At 36.8% G+C, this 15,079-nt stretch overlaps 1 protein-coding gene across 3 annotated transcripts in view; it reads left to right on the top strand.

The window, feature by feature from the left end:
• Positions 1-15,079, top strand: part of DENND6A (DENN domain containing 6A) — a 66,794-nt gene that overhangs the window by 13,261 nt on the left and 38,454 nt on the right. For all 3 annotated transcript variants that reach the window (XM_011279762.4, XM_006928909.5, XM_019823348.3), the window contains 3 exons: positions 1,727-1,765; positions 1,866-1,908; positions 13,499-13,611. In XM_011279762.4, the coding sequence (XP_011278064.1) occupies positions 1,727-1,765; positions 1,866-1,908; positions 13,499-13,611 (195 nt within the window). The remainder of the gene's footprint in view (positions 1-1,726; positions 1,766-1,865; positions 1,909-13,498; positions 13,612-15,079) is intronic.

The following is a 15,079-nucleotide window of genomic DNA, read 5'->3' as shown; positions in this document are numbered from 1 at the left end:
GAGAACTAAATCAGTGAAGTAAATATGTGAAACCACTTTAATATGGTTTATAATGTGATATCTGGAAATGGATGTTTTATCTGGAAATGGAAGATTTTTTTTTTTTTTAATTTTTTTCAACGTTTTTATTTTTTTGGGGACAGAGAGACAGAGCATGAACGGGGGAGGGGCAGAGAGAGAGGGAGACACAGAATCGGAAACAGACTCCAGGCTCCGAGCCATCAGCCCAGAGCCTGACGCGGGGCTCGAACTCCCGGACCGCGAGATTGTGACCTGGCTGAAGTCGGCCGCTTAACCGACTGCACCACCCAGGCGCCCCTGAAAATGGAAGATTTTTAGGCTTTTGGGCGGCAGCTGGGGAATGGAAGAATTCATGAATTCTTCCAGAAGTGGGAAGTCTTGGATCCCCACATTAGCAGCCCAACATTAACATAATTTACTCTGTTGTTTTCTCTTCTTTTTGTTATCAGCCACTAGCTAACCTGCTGCTCCTAATCTCATCTCTTCTTCACATTCCCAAGAGAGTCTGAATAGGCCCACTTGAGCACTGGTATTCTTTTGGGCAGAATTTTCACACCCAGCCACATCTAGGCAGTTGATTGGCCTGTAGAGTTGTTTTTGGATCTGGTGTTCACTAGTGCTTATTCTGACAGTAGCTGTTTTGGTTTATTCTTGCTTTCTTTGCAACGGCTATAGGGCAGGAGTTTCCCTCAGAAGGTGGCTGTGATCACTGCAGACACTAAACTGACCTATCCTAAGAAATGCAATGATTATTTAAAGGGATTGAAGGAAATTAGGATAGACTTTATGGTGGGAGATGGTCTTTGAGATTTCTTAAACTATGGATAATTATTTTCTCCTTTCATTTTTCTTTGGTATCTGGTGATTTGCAGTACTTCTTGGAATTGATTGAAAATCATTACTTCTTGAAGTCGTTACCAGCTGATAGATCCAATTCTTTTTAGATTTTAGGCTTCCAAAGAAAAGACTCAGTAAGCTTTGAGTTATTAGTAATTCAGTTGGTAAATTCTTCTTTTTTTTAAAAAAAATTTTTAATGTTTATTTATTTTTGAGAGCAAGAGAGACAGAGCATGAGTATGGGAGAGGCAGAGGGAGAGGGAGACACAGAATCCAAAGCAGGCTCCAGGCTCCGAGCTGTCAGCACAGAACCCGACATGGGGCTCGAACTCATGAACTGTGACATCATGACCTGAGCTGATGTCAGACACTTAACCAACTGAGCCATCCAGTTGCCCCTAAATTATTCTTGATAACCCAAGACTTCACCAATCTGTTAGAGATAACTTTGACTCAGAACTTTTTTTTTTCCTTAGTGTAAATCCTACTCAATTCTCCCAAGCTTCTTTCATGTTTCATTATTGGAGTTTGTGAACTATTTCTTTAATGTTTATTTATTTATTTTGAGAGAGAGAGAGAGAGAGCAAGCAGAAGAGGGGCAAAAAGAGGGCAAGAGAGAATCCCAGGCAGGCTTTGCACTTTCAGCACAGAGCCCGATGTGAGATTCTTGATCTCATGAAGTGTGAGATCATGACCTGAGCCAAAATCAAGGTTTGGACGCTTAACCGACTGAGCCACCCAGGTGCCCCTAGTGAACTATGTCTTAAAACTATTTGACCATAGCCAACTAGTAATAGAAGTACCCGCTAATGTTTATAATATACACTCAATATATTTGTCTAACAAAATTTAATTCTTTTTCTTCCAGGTAATTTATCCTCAACATTCCAAACTTACTGATAAGGAAGTAAGTAACAATGTTGCTCTGTATAGTCTACTATGGTGTTTCTGTTTGTTTTTATTGGTGTATGTGTATCAACATATATAGCTTTTGTTTTCTTTTTCAGAAAACCAATATTTGCTATTTGTCTTTTCCAGATTCAAATTCAGGTAACTATTTTTCATGTGGTGTTTTTGTTGAATTTTATACTAAGAATATTGATTATACTCTTAATATATCAAAATGAATTGAAATAGAATTTTAGAATGCAAACTCAGTTTCAGCCTAGCAAGTCAGTGATTGTGATTCTTAGTTTTGCGATGCCAGCCATGTCCTTTTTGATTTTAGTTGGTTCAATTTTTAAAATAACTGTTATGGGGGCACCTGGGTGGCTCAGTCGGCTGGGCGTCCGACCTCAGCTCAGGTCATGATCTCGCGGCCCGTGAGTTCGAGCCCTGCGTCGGGCTCTGTGCTGACAGCTCAGAGCCTGGAGCCTGTTTTGGATTCTGTGTCTTCCTCTCTCTCTCTGACCCTCCCCCGTTCATGCTCTGTCTCTCCCTGTCTCGAAAATAAATAAGCATTAAAAAAATTTAAAAAATATTATAAAAAATAAAATAACTGTTATGTTGTAATGAGGTAAAACATCAAGGAGCAATAAACTGTTGAAATAGTGAAGAGAGTGAAAACCAGCAACGTTGGTATGTTTGGAGATTTATAGTAAGTAGTTTACATTCAGTTTGGGATTTGAAAGCTTACCAAGAACTGTAAAAGCAGTGACTTAAAAAAAAATACAATAGAGTGAATCTGGTTATGAAGCATGGCCATCAATTACTTGTAATAGTTTGTGTGAGTTAATATATGTAAAGACTTGGAATAGTGCCTGGTGTATAGTAAACACTATATAAGTGTTTGCTATTATTATTAAATTTGGTTTTTCTGGTCTCTTTCAAACTCTCCCTTTGTGTGGTCCTAATTGTTGAAATTTTTCAGGTTGCCTCTTTTGTTTCACTTTCAAAACAGCTTTTCAGACTTGTAGTGACCGGAACATTCAACATCTTAGACCACACACAGTTAGAACCCTATGAAGCAAAGGCACTCCATTATTCCCTTTCCTTTAGTGGTTACTTCTAATATCCTTTTAATTTAGTTTAGTTAATCTGATTTGGGAGATTTGACATTTTAATTTGTAAAAGCATTTTCTCCTTTCCTTGTAAATGTTTCCAGAGTTCTTTCCTATACATTTGCAAGTCAGCCTTCATGAATTGTATAAAAAAGAAATGGTATCTTGGTTAAAAGAAAATGCTTTTGAGAAATCCCAGTAGGACTTTTGTTCTAACTTGGAATTATTGGAATTTCTTAGTATGTTTGTCCATTAATGAAATAAATGATAGAGGGGTCTTATAGGATTTTTCCTCATTTCAGTTAACATTTTCCTTACAAAGTCTACACATGCAGTTCTGAATGTAGTGAGTGTTGGATTGGACTTCCAGGTCTCAGGGTAAGCTGCATTACAGGATAAACTGACTTGTTGTTATTGGAGTCCTGGTGCATTACACTGCACACTCTTCCTTTTGAGATTATAGCTGGTTTTCATGGCTCTCTTTTTCACCTTTCTGCATGAGTTTCAAGGCTAAGAAGATAATTTGGATAGCCTTTTTTATTTTTAGTTTTTATTATAGTTTTTCTTTTAGTCAGTCACTCCATGTATCCCTGTCTTGTTAGAAATTAAACTCAAATGTAAATCAGAATTTGTTCAGTATTTTAGTCACTTGAGTGACCTACAGGTGTTTTGTAATGCCTTTTTTAAAAGCTGCACATCAAATGAAGTAGGGTTTGTTTTATTTAAAGTACGGTTGAGGGGTGCCTGGGTGGCTCAGTCGGTTAAACGTCAGACTTCAGCTCAGGTCACGATCTCGCGGTCCGTGAGTTCGAGCCCCGTGTCGGGCTCTGGGCTGATGGCTCAGAGCCTGGAGCCTGCTTCCGATTCTGTGTCTCCCTCTCTCTGACCTTCCCCCGTTCATGCTCTGTCTCTCTCTGTCTCAAAAATAAATAAAACATTAAAGTACGGTTGATACTTAGAAGTGAAATTGACAAAAGGTCTTAAAAGGAGACACCTTGGTCATCCTAAGAGATGAATATTAATCTAGATAGCAATAGGCTGTGAGTTTTTATGTATTTGAGAGTTCTATTCTCAGTTGTGATTATCCAAACAATTTGTTTCACTTATATGTTTATGAAATGCAAGTTGGGATTGCTGTGCTAACTTTGAAATGGATTTGAATTTTTCTCAAAATAGCTTTTATTGTTTTGGAAGGAAATCCAGGCACAGTAGAACAGTCTTTAGGAAAGAATCATAATCTAAGTTTTGTTTCCATCGCGCACACTTAGAAACAGTGAAACAAGATTCAGAATCAAGGGTGTATAGGTAAGGAAGAGTGCTTTTGGGATTCCCAAAGGAATGATTTGCCATTCCTCCACTTCCTCCAGCTGCTATCCATACATACCTTATTTTTTGACAATAGTAATACATTTATTTATTTATTTATTATTTATTTATTTATTCTTAATTATATTAAATATAATTTATATTTATATAAATAAATTAATTATTTATAATTTATTTTTATTTTTAATTTATTAATTTATATATATTCATCATATATATGTTATATATAAAATACATATATTATATATATTCTTATTTTATATAATATATAAGTATATAATATATATTATACATATTTTTATAATTTTATATAATATATAAATAGATTATATAAATATATAAATATATATTATAATTTGTTATTAATTTATAATATTAATTTATAATAAATTAATTTATATAAAAGCTCAGTGGTAGTAGCATCTTGGATTTATTTATTTATTTATTTATTTATAAAATTTAAATCCAAGTTAAAGAAGATGTAGTTTATGTATACAATGAAATACTACTTGGCAATGAGAAAGAATGAAATCTGGCCATTTGTAGCAATGTGGATGGAACTGGAGGGTATTATGCTAAGTGAAATAAGGCTGGCAGAGCCTTATTAATTAATTAGTTAATTAATAGCCTTAGGTTAATTAATTAGCCTTATTAATTAATTAGCCTAATTAATTAATTCTGTCTATATTATCTGTCTATACAGATACTGTATGTTTTCACTCATAGGTGGATCCTGAGAAACTTAACAAAAGACCATGAGTGAGGGGAAGGGGAAAAAAAAAGTTACAGAGAGGGAGGGAGGGAGGCAAACCATAAGAGACTCTTAAATACTTAGAACAAACTGAGGGTTGGTCAGGGCTGGGGGAGAGGGGAAGTGGGTGATGGGCATTGAGGAGGGCACCTGTTGGGATGAGCACTGGGTGTTGTATGGAAACCAATTTGACAATAAATTATATTTAATAATAATAAAATTTAAATCCAAGTTAGTTAACAGCCACACATACCTTAGATCCTGTGACTTTAGAAGAAAATTTTTTGTTTAGTTTGTTTTTAGGTTTCAGTTTCTTTTGTTCCATTTGAGTGACTTTAGGAGCCTAAATTTAAAGTGTGCCTTCTCGGGGCGCCTGGGTGGAGCAGTCGGTTGAGCGTCCGACTTCAGCCAGGTCACGATCTCGCGGTCCGTGAGTTCGAGCCCCGCATCAGGCTCTGATGGCTCAGAGCCTGGAGCCTGTTTCCGATTCTGTGTCTCCCTCTCTCTCTGCCCCTCCCCCGTTCATGCTCTGTCTCTCTCTGTCCCAAAAATAAATAAACGTTGAAAAAAAAATAATTAAAAAAAAAAATTTCCATCTCTTTAAAAAAATAAATAAATAAAAAAATAAAGTGTGCCTTCTCTCTCATAAATATTTGTCAGATTTTTTTTCTCTGTGTTGATTACCATTAATATCATCTGGATGCAGGTGTTTCTGAGGCTTAAGCTATGATGGGTACCCAAGGACTATAATCACTACATTTTAAATATGTCCAGAATGAAAATTCAGTATTAGTAGAGGGAGTTTCAAATAAGGATGAATCCAAGGGAAAGATTAATTCTTTTTTTTTCTTAATGTTTATTTTTGAGAGAGAGAGAGAGAAAGAGAGAGAGAGAGCCGGGGAGGGGCAGAGAGAGAGGGAGACAGCAGACAGCACCAGCAGATGCAGGATTCGATCTCACAATCATGAGATTGTGACCTGAGCCGGAAATCAAGAGTTGGGACACTTAACCGACTGAGCCACCCAGGTGCTGTTGGAAAGATTAATTCTTGATCTGGATGGATTAGATATGCAGACAGTATTTGTCTCAACAGATTTCTTCTCTGTAAACAACAGGGACATCATCATGTATTTTACCCTTCCCACTGGTGAGAGCAGTACTTCACACACTATCTGTATTGAAGAGCCAGTTGGATTTTTAAAAAATTCCAATCTGTTGTGGACCATGCTTTTATGAAATGCAATCTAAATGCATATTTAGAAAAATGAACGGGAGAAAAATGAAAGAAATGCAAAATAAAAGTCCAAATTTGTTATGGCAGTATCAGATTTCTGTAAGACTTTCTAAATAATTATTCTCAAGTTGGATATTTATTTTGTCATGGATTAGTAACAAGAGTTTGTGGACTGGCATCAGTCTGTGGACTATACTTTGAGAAGCTCTGGTCTAAAGTCCTGCTTCTCTGCAACTCCAACTCATCCGCTCTTAATCACAGGGAGAGTGACTACATAGAGCCAGTCTAGCTCTTGAAGTCTTGTGTTTTATCTTAGTCTTATGCATCCTGATCTACTCTATAGCTGTGTTTGTGCTAATATAGAAATAATCTTTAAAGTTGTCTGTTCCCTGTGGGAATAGTATTTAAGCTTTTATCTCGAATCTTTAAGTGATATTTTTGGTACAAGAAGGTGTCCTCTGTTTAGCTTTGCAGTCTTGGTTTGATTGGCAGATGTGAAAGAGGCTTGGAAAATACCCTATGCCCTTGAGAATTTAAAATGGGAGGAGAGTTCTTTTTTTTTTCCCAGGTATTTTTTTTTTTCTTCATTTAAATTTTAGTTACAATACGGTGCAATATTGGTTTCAGGAGTAGAATTCAGTGATTCATCACTTACATACAACACCCAGTGCTTATCACAAGTGCCCTCCTTAGTGCCCATCACCCATGTAGCCCATTTCCTACCCACTTCCCTCCATCTACCCATACTTTGTTCTCTATCATTAAGAGTCTCTTGTGGTTTGTTTCCTTCTCTTCTCTTCCCCCAACTTCCCATATGTTCATCTCTTTTGTTTCTTAAATTCCACATATGAGTGAAATCATATAGTATTTGTCTTTCTCTGGTTGACTTATTTTGCTTAGCATAATACGTTCTAGCTCCATTCATTTCATTGCAAATGGCAAGATTTCATTCTTTTTTATGGCTGAGTAATATTCCAGTGTGTGTGTGTGTGTGTGTGTGTGTGTGTGTGTGTGTGTGTGTGTGTGTATCACATCTTCCTTACCCCATTCATCAGTTGATGGACATTACTCTCTGCAAATCTGTATTTTTGTATCCTTTGGCTAAATACCTAATAGTGCAATTGCTGGATTGTAGGGTAGTTCTATTTTTAGTTTCTTGAGGAATTTCTATACTGTTCTCCTGAGTGGCTGCACCAGTTTGCATTCCCACCAACAGTGCAGTAGGGTTCCCCTTTCTCTGCCTCCTCACCAACACCTGTTGTTTCTTGTGTTGCTAATTTTAGCCATTCTGACAGGTGGGAGATGGTATCTCATCATGGTTTTGATTTGTATTTCCCTGATAATGAGTGATGTTGAACATCTTTTCATGTGTCTGTTAGCCATCTGGATGTCTCCTATGGAAAACTATCTATTCATGTCTTCTGCCCATTTCTTAACTGGGTTTTTTTTTGGGGGGGGGGGTTGAGTTTGATAAGTTATTTATAGATTTTGGATACTAATCCTTTATCAGATATGTCATTTGCAAATATCTTGTCTGTAGGCTGCCTTTTAGTTTTGTTGATTGTTTCCTTTGCTGGGCAGAAGCTTTTTATCTTAATGAAGTCCAATAGTTCATGTTTCCTTTTGTTTCCCTTGCCTTCTGCAACGTGTCTATTACGCTGCTTCCAGCCAAGGTCAAAGAGGTTTCGGCCTGTGTTCTCCTGTAGGATTTTGATGGTTTCCTGTCTCATATTTAGGTCTTTCATCCATTTAGGATTTATTTTTGTGTGTGGTGTAAGAAAGTGGTCCAGCTTCATTCTTCTGCATGTCACCATCCAATTTTCCCAACACCATTTGTTGAAGAGACTGTCTTTTTTCCGTTGTACAGTCTTTCCTACTTTGTCGAAGATTAGTTGACCATATGGAGGGAAAGCTCTTCTTGGTATTCCATGTGACATTTATGTAGGAAGAGCCATGACTGAAAGAACCGACTCCTTACTTGAATGAACTGTGTGGCACAGAGACCAGTGAGTTCAAGAAGTGTGATCTGAAGGGTGTTTTTCAGAAGGACTTTTTTTCTAACCTTTTTTTTTTAAGTTTATTTATTTAAGTAACCTCTGTACCCAACATGCAGCTTGAACTCCCAACTCCCAGCATCAAGAGTTGCATACTGTGCAGACTGAACCAGCCAGGCGCCCAAAAGGACTTTTTTTTTTTAATGTTTATTAATTTTTGACAGAGAGAGAGAGAGCATGAGCGGGGGAGAGGCAGAGAGAGAGGGAGACACAGAATCCGAAGCAGGCTCCAGGCACTGAGCTGTCAGCACAGAGCCCAACGCGGGGCTCGAACTCACAGACCACGAGATCGTGACCTGAGCCAAAGTCGGATGCTCAACCGACTGAGCTACCCAGGTGCCCCAAAGAAGGACTTTTTTTTTGAGTGAAGAAGCTTTTGATCTCTGCTCCAATTGGCAATAAAGTCATGTTAAAAATGTTTTATTGAGATATGATTCACCCATGTAAAGTGTATAATTCAATGATTTTTAGTATATCTATAGAGTTGTGCAACTATCACCACGATCAATTCTAGAAAACTTTTGTCCCCCAGAAAGAAACTCCATTCTCCATTTCCCTTCCACCTACTTCACCCCCCACCAGTCGTAGGCAACCACCTGTCTACTTCCTGTATGGATTTATATACTCTGGATATTTCATATGAATAGGAGTGTTTTTTAGGTCTTGACTTGAAAGAGCCAGTATGATGCAGTTGTCAGGAGTACCAGCTCCAGAGTCAAACTTCTTGGATTTAAATTCTTGCTCTGCCATTTAGGAGATTTATTTTATTGGGTGTTTACATGACCTTTTTATGCCTTGGTTTCCTCTTCATAAACAGGAATGATAATGGGATGTACCTAAGAAGCATGAAGACCAAATGAGTTAATATATCTAAAGCATTTAGAACAGTGCCTGGAACAGGATAAGCACTCATTAAATAGTAGTGTTCAACTCATATATTGAAAGGGAAAAATCACTTCCAAAATAGTGACAAAATATAATGAAAATAATTTTGACCTGGGATTGTGTTTGATTTCTGTTGTAAGAACTTAGTTATTTGGAAAAGGATGGTGGGGAAAGGTCACAGCAATTTTCTTGGTTTAAAGAGTGTTGGTTTATTAGTTCTTTTTTCTAGGCTAGTAACCATGGTCTTGATTAAACTGGAACTTACCTTAAAGCTGTGGGGTTTTACTGAGCAAATCTGCTGCTTTCTTAATACTTGCTATTTTATCAAAGGAAAGGGTTTATGTTGCTCTTGATCAAGAACCCATATTAAGGTTTATTTTTCTTGGAGAGCTGTCACTTGATCTTAAAACTTGTGTAAGTTAATCCTTATACCTTGGTTTATATAAGGAAAAAATGATTTCCATTAAAATGTTTTCTCATTTTTAATGTTAATAATCAGAAAGGTGTGGTGCAAATAGCATAACTTTTAGGTCTTTTTGGAGTTTTGTAGAGCTTAGTGAATATGTTGGGTAAAGGATGCTTGGAATTCAGTACAATTATAGGTCAGTTGTGGAGTTTTATTTTAGAATAATTGAACATAGCCACTAGAAGTGACTTTAGAGAGTATCTTATGATACCATTTTTGTTGACAAGGAAATTGAGAATCTTAGGTTAAGTGACTTCTAGAACACTAATTATTGACAGACCTGGGACTAGATTCCATTGACTGTGGTGCCTTTGTCCTCGGGTCCCAACTTTTCCCCCACAATCACATTCATGTAACCGTTTTTCACACGTAATTGTTATGTTGCTTGTGTAGAGCTGCAGTCTCTTGTTAAACTGACAAACTGAATGGCTCATACTAACAGTAGAGATTTATTTTTGATGAGGTTGTAGGGTGTCAGGATTTCCTTGCTCTTTCTAGGTATCATTTTCTGCATAGCAAATGCAAAAAATCTGATCGTCAATCTGTAATGTCTCCTTTCTCATCATAATGATGAGGTCAGAATGGAGAACACAGGTCTAGCAAGATAAGGAGTTGATATTTCTTCCTTTCTTCCTTTCTTTCTCAGGCTTCATGCCTGGCGTGGAGCCCCACACGGGCTTGAACTCATGACCCTGAAATCAAGACCTGAGCTGAGATCAAGAGTCAGATGCTTAACTGACTGAGCCACCCAAGGTGCCCCAAGAGTTGATATTTCTTTAGTAACCTTTAGTGTGTGAAGGGACAGACCTCTGAAACATAAAACAGGAACCATTTACCTCAGTTGACAAGGATAACATGGCTAAAGCTTTTCGACTTGGTGAACTTCTTGACCAATTCTGTACAGCTTGTGGGTGCAGCTGATTACTGGAAAGTTCTCACAGCATGCCCATGATTTGAGAATAGAGCTGGATGGGTAGGGAGTTAAGGCTATGGGAGCTTCATTACTTCCCTTTCACAAAATTCAGCATTCTTTGCATTTTCCAGATGCTACGTATCTGTTTCTTAAAATCCATTATCTTTTCCTGCTCTATCCTATTACGTGTCTCAGAGAAATTAATGTGTCCTTCTTAGTGGCATTTTCTTTTTTTTTTTTTTTTTAAATATGTTTTAACATACAGTGTTATATTAGTTTCAGGTGTACAATATAGTGATTAAACAATTCTATACGTTACTCAGTGCTCATCACAAGTGCACTCTTTAATCCCTATCACCTATTTCACCCACCCCCCACTGGCAACCATCAGTTTGTTCTCTATTGTTGAGTCTATTTCTTGGTTTGTGTTTCTCTTTTTCCTTTGTTTTGCTTTTTAAATTCCACATGTGAGTGAAGTCATGTGGTATTTGTCTTTCTCTGACTTTTTTCACTTAGCATTGTACTCTCTAGATCCATTTTTGTTGTTGCATGTGGCAAAATTTCATTCTTTTTTATGGCTGGATAATTATCCATTGTGTGTATATATATTGTGTATATATTATCTACTCATCTATCGATGGACCTTTGGACAGCTTCCATAATTTGCCTATTGTAAATAATGGTGCAATAAACATAGGGGTGTATATATTCTTTTGAATTAGGTTTTGTATTCTTTGGCTAAATACCCAGTAGTGTGATTTAGTGTGATTACTAGATCACAGGGTAGATCAACTTCTAATTTTTTTGAGGCATCTCCATATTGCTTTCCAAAGTGACTGTACCAGTTTGCATTCCCCCCAGCAGTGCATGAAGGTTCCTTTTTCTCCACATCCTCATCAACACTTATTTCTTGTATTTTTGATTTTAGCCATTCTGACAGGAATGAGATGGTATCTCATAGTAGTTTTGATTTGCATTTTGCTATGATGAGTGATGTTGAGCATCTGTTCATGTCTGTTGGCTCTTTCTTCCCTTTTTTAAAAAAAAAACCACAATATTTAAATGTCTAATAAAGGGAAAAATTGAACCATCAATTTATAAATCTCTTGAACTAAAACAATGCTAGGAGTGTTTTCCATTATCTCAGGTTTCATGTGTTTTCCTTATTTTTAAACTATCTATTGTAACAAGTAAAGAAATTGACTTGACCCATCCTCCAGTCCCCTGCCCACTTCATCACCAAAGAAATATTAGTTTCTAGGGGCGCCTGGGTAGCTCAGTCAGTTAAGCACTAACTCTTGGTTTTGGCTTAGGTCATGGTCTCATGGTTTAGGAGATCAAGCTCCACATCGGGCTCTGTGCTGACAGCGTGGAGTCTGCTTGGGATTCTCTTCCTCTCCCTTTTACCCTCCCCTTTCCCCGCGTGTGCTCTCTCTCTGAAAATAAATAAATAAACATTAAAAAAATTAAAAATAAATAAGAAATATTAGTTTCTATAACTGCATTTAGGTATGTTGTTTTTTAAAAAACTTAAACATTAACAAGTTTCTACCTCCTTTGTTGAGAACTTCACGTGCTAAGAAAATATAAGTACTTCAGTGTGTAATAGTAAATAATAAAATCTTGAGCACATTTCATATTTAATATAATCTTATTAGTTCTTAAATATAATTACCAGGAAGAATTTCAGTGATAAGCTACTTAATATGTCTTTGACTTTTTAGACTATTTATGGGGTTTTTTTTGTAATTATTGCCAGATAGTTTAGGTAAATTTTACATGTTTTAAGAGGTTTGGTAGAAATGATTAATGTTTAAAAACTTTATTAATTAAAAACCTTTTATTTATTTTATTTTTATTTTTATTTCCAATGTTTATTTTTTGAGAGAGAGAGAGAGACAGAGCATGAGCATGGGAGGGGCAGAGAGAGAGGGAGACACAAAATGCAGGCTTAGGCCCCCAGCTGTCAGCACAGGTCCCAATGCGGAGCTCGAACCCACGAACTGCGAGATTGTGACCTGAGCCGGATGCCTAACCGACTGAGCCACCCAGCCGTTCCTAATCAAAAACCTTTTAAATTAAAATGAGGAAAATAGTGAATCTATTACTTGGGTTCTTCCTGAGTTTGCTATATTATGTCTTTTAAAAAAAAACTTCTCATTGTGAAATACAAAACACATACAAGGTCTAGAAATAGAACTTGCCAGTGCCTTAAAAGCCCCCTCATATTCCCTCATGTCCCCTCCTAAACACTGTTTCCTTTCTCCCTCCAAATACAACCACAATTCTGATTCTTACAGTGATAAGTGTCTTGCTTTTCTTTATACTTTTATCACCCAATTATGCATCCCTAAACACTATAGTTTAGTTTTGCCTGCTTTAAAAAAAATTTTTTTTTCAACGTTTTTTATTTATTTTTGGGACAGAGAGAGACAGAGCATGAACGGGGGAGGGGCAGAGAGAGAGGGAGACACAGAATCGGAAACAGGCTCCAGGCTTTGAGCCATCAGCCCAGAGCCCGACGCGGGGCTCGACCTCAGGGACCACGAGATTGTGACCTGGCTGAAGTCGGACGCTTAACCGACTGCGCCACCCAGGCGCCCCTAGTTTTGCCTGCTTTAAAAAAAATAACAAAAACTATATAAATGGATTTGAACTGTATACGTCCTTTTGCATTTGGCTTCCTTTTCTCATTATTATGTCTGTGAGTCAACATTACATGCAAACAGTTAAAATTTTTTTTTTAATTACTTGGGGAAAATGGAATAGGAAAATAGTAAGGAGACATAGGAGTTAAGATGCATGTTTTGCTAATGGCTTTGCCTCTAACCAGCAAAGGTAGCTTTGGACAAGTCACTTGAATTCTCAGGATCTCCTTGTTCTCTTCTAAAACGTGATAGAATGGGTTTAAACGGTTGATAGGACCTTATTAGCTCTAACATTTGATGAATCTGGGTAAATAAATGTTATGCTATGCTATTCTTAATTACTTTCATTTTTGTTTTCATTAGGTTGTCTTGGAGATACCCAGTTTTGTTTTAGATTTCGACAATCTTCTGGGAGGAGGGTGTCACTGCATTGTCTCCTGGATCATTATGACAAAGATTTACCAGTTTACTTAAAGGTTGGAAAAGTAGCAATAGAAAAATGTCCATGTGAGAGGAAACTTTAGAACTCAGTTACCTCTAAAGCATTCAGAAATATTTTACTTTTGTGTTATTACTATATTATACTGTTAGATTTCCTAAGTGAGTCTAATTCATAAGGATTCAGCATGTGAAAGAAAGAAACTTTACAAAGTTACTGTTCTTGAAACATATAATGCCACTGTGAATTTTAGAAATCAATTAGAATGTTGAGGTGGTTTTCTTTCATTTGTTAATACCTCTTTGTTTAGATGTGGAGTTCGGGTGGTACCATACCAGTAAATATCACTTAGAGTTGAAGATTCCCTACTTTATGATAGAATTGTAGTTGTCTCTTTTTGAGCTTTGTTTTCCAGTTATTTATTAAAAACAATTTTAATAATTTAGATGATTTCAGAGTATAGGCTTCTGTTTGGTATTCCATATTTACATCTCTGACTGTGTGAGGCACATTTCCGTCTGGATGTCCTATCAGTACATCCAGTATGACCTCATTTGCCTAAAATCAGCATTTACAGTTAACCTCCCTGGTTCCAGTAATGACAGGAACCCTTTCCCAGTTAGCAAAGCTATTACCTTTGAAATGTCTTATAGCCGTCTACTCCTTTCCATGACCTTTTGCTTTCGCTATCAACATATTCTTTCAACTGATAATAATAGTTATTATTGACTGGTGCTTATATTCTAGGCACTGTATTAATAAGCTTGTGTTATCTCATCAGTCCTCATAGTGTTCTGAGAGGTTTTTTTGTAAATGAGGGAATTGAGGGCTGATGAGGATAATAATTTTGCCTAGACATCCCATCTTTTGGGTTTTTTTCAATGTAATATATTGTATACAGAGTTGTCAGCTAAAGTACATGTATATATTATATAAAAATAGATACAAAATGGCTATCTGTTCCTTAATGAATAAAGAGGCAATGATAGTGCGATTTCCTTGTCCTCACTTTTTGGGCCTTCCAAGATAAGACCTTTACGTTTCCAGTTTCCAACTTTATCTCCTTTCTGTACATGTGCCACATTTTAACCAAACTGAACTATGTGCTTTTTCCTGAGGTAGCTTGTATTTTTCAGTCTCTGTGTGTTTGTTTTTGCTCAAACTCCTGGCTCTCTAAACCTGGGATGTTTTTGTCTTTGTTTAACTCCTATGCATCCTTCAATGCCCCATTCAAAAACAGCTGCCTCTATGAAATCTCTACTGATTCCCATAGACAGAAGTAATCTCTTCCCTCCTGGCCTCCCTGTAACACTTTGTGGTTTCTTCATAGTACCTACCTTGAGGTTTGTTTTTGTCCCTCATAGATTGTGGTCTTCTTAAGGAACTATATCTGATGCATCTTTTAACTTCTGTAACACAATGCCTTGTTCAAACTAGATGGTCAATAAATATTTGTGCAAAGAATAATCAGTTAGGAACTGGGTTAAAGTTTATTTCATTAGGAA

The sequence above is a fragment of the Felis catus genome, chromosome A2 (assembly GCF_018350175.1).
Source record: "Felis catus isolate Fca126 chromosome A2, F.catus_Fca126_mat1.0, whole genome shotgun sequence".
In the NCBI taxonomy this organism is placed as follows: domain Eukaryota; kingdom Metazoa; phylum Chordata; class Mammalia; order Carnivora; family Felidae; genus Felis; species Felis catus.
Note: the sequence above shows the minus strand (reverse complement) of the source record. Positions and strands in the feature narration are given on the sequence as shown.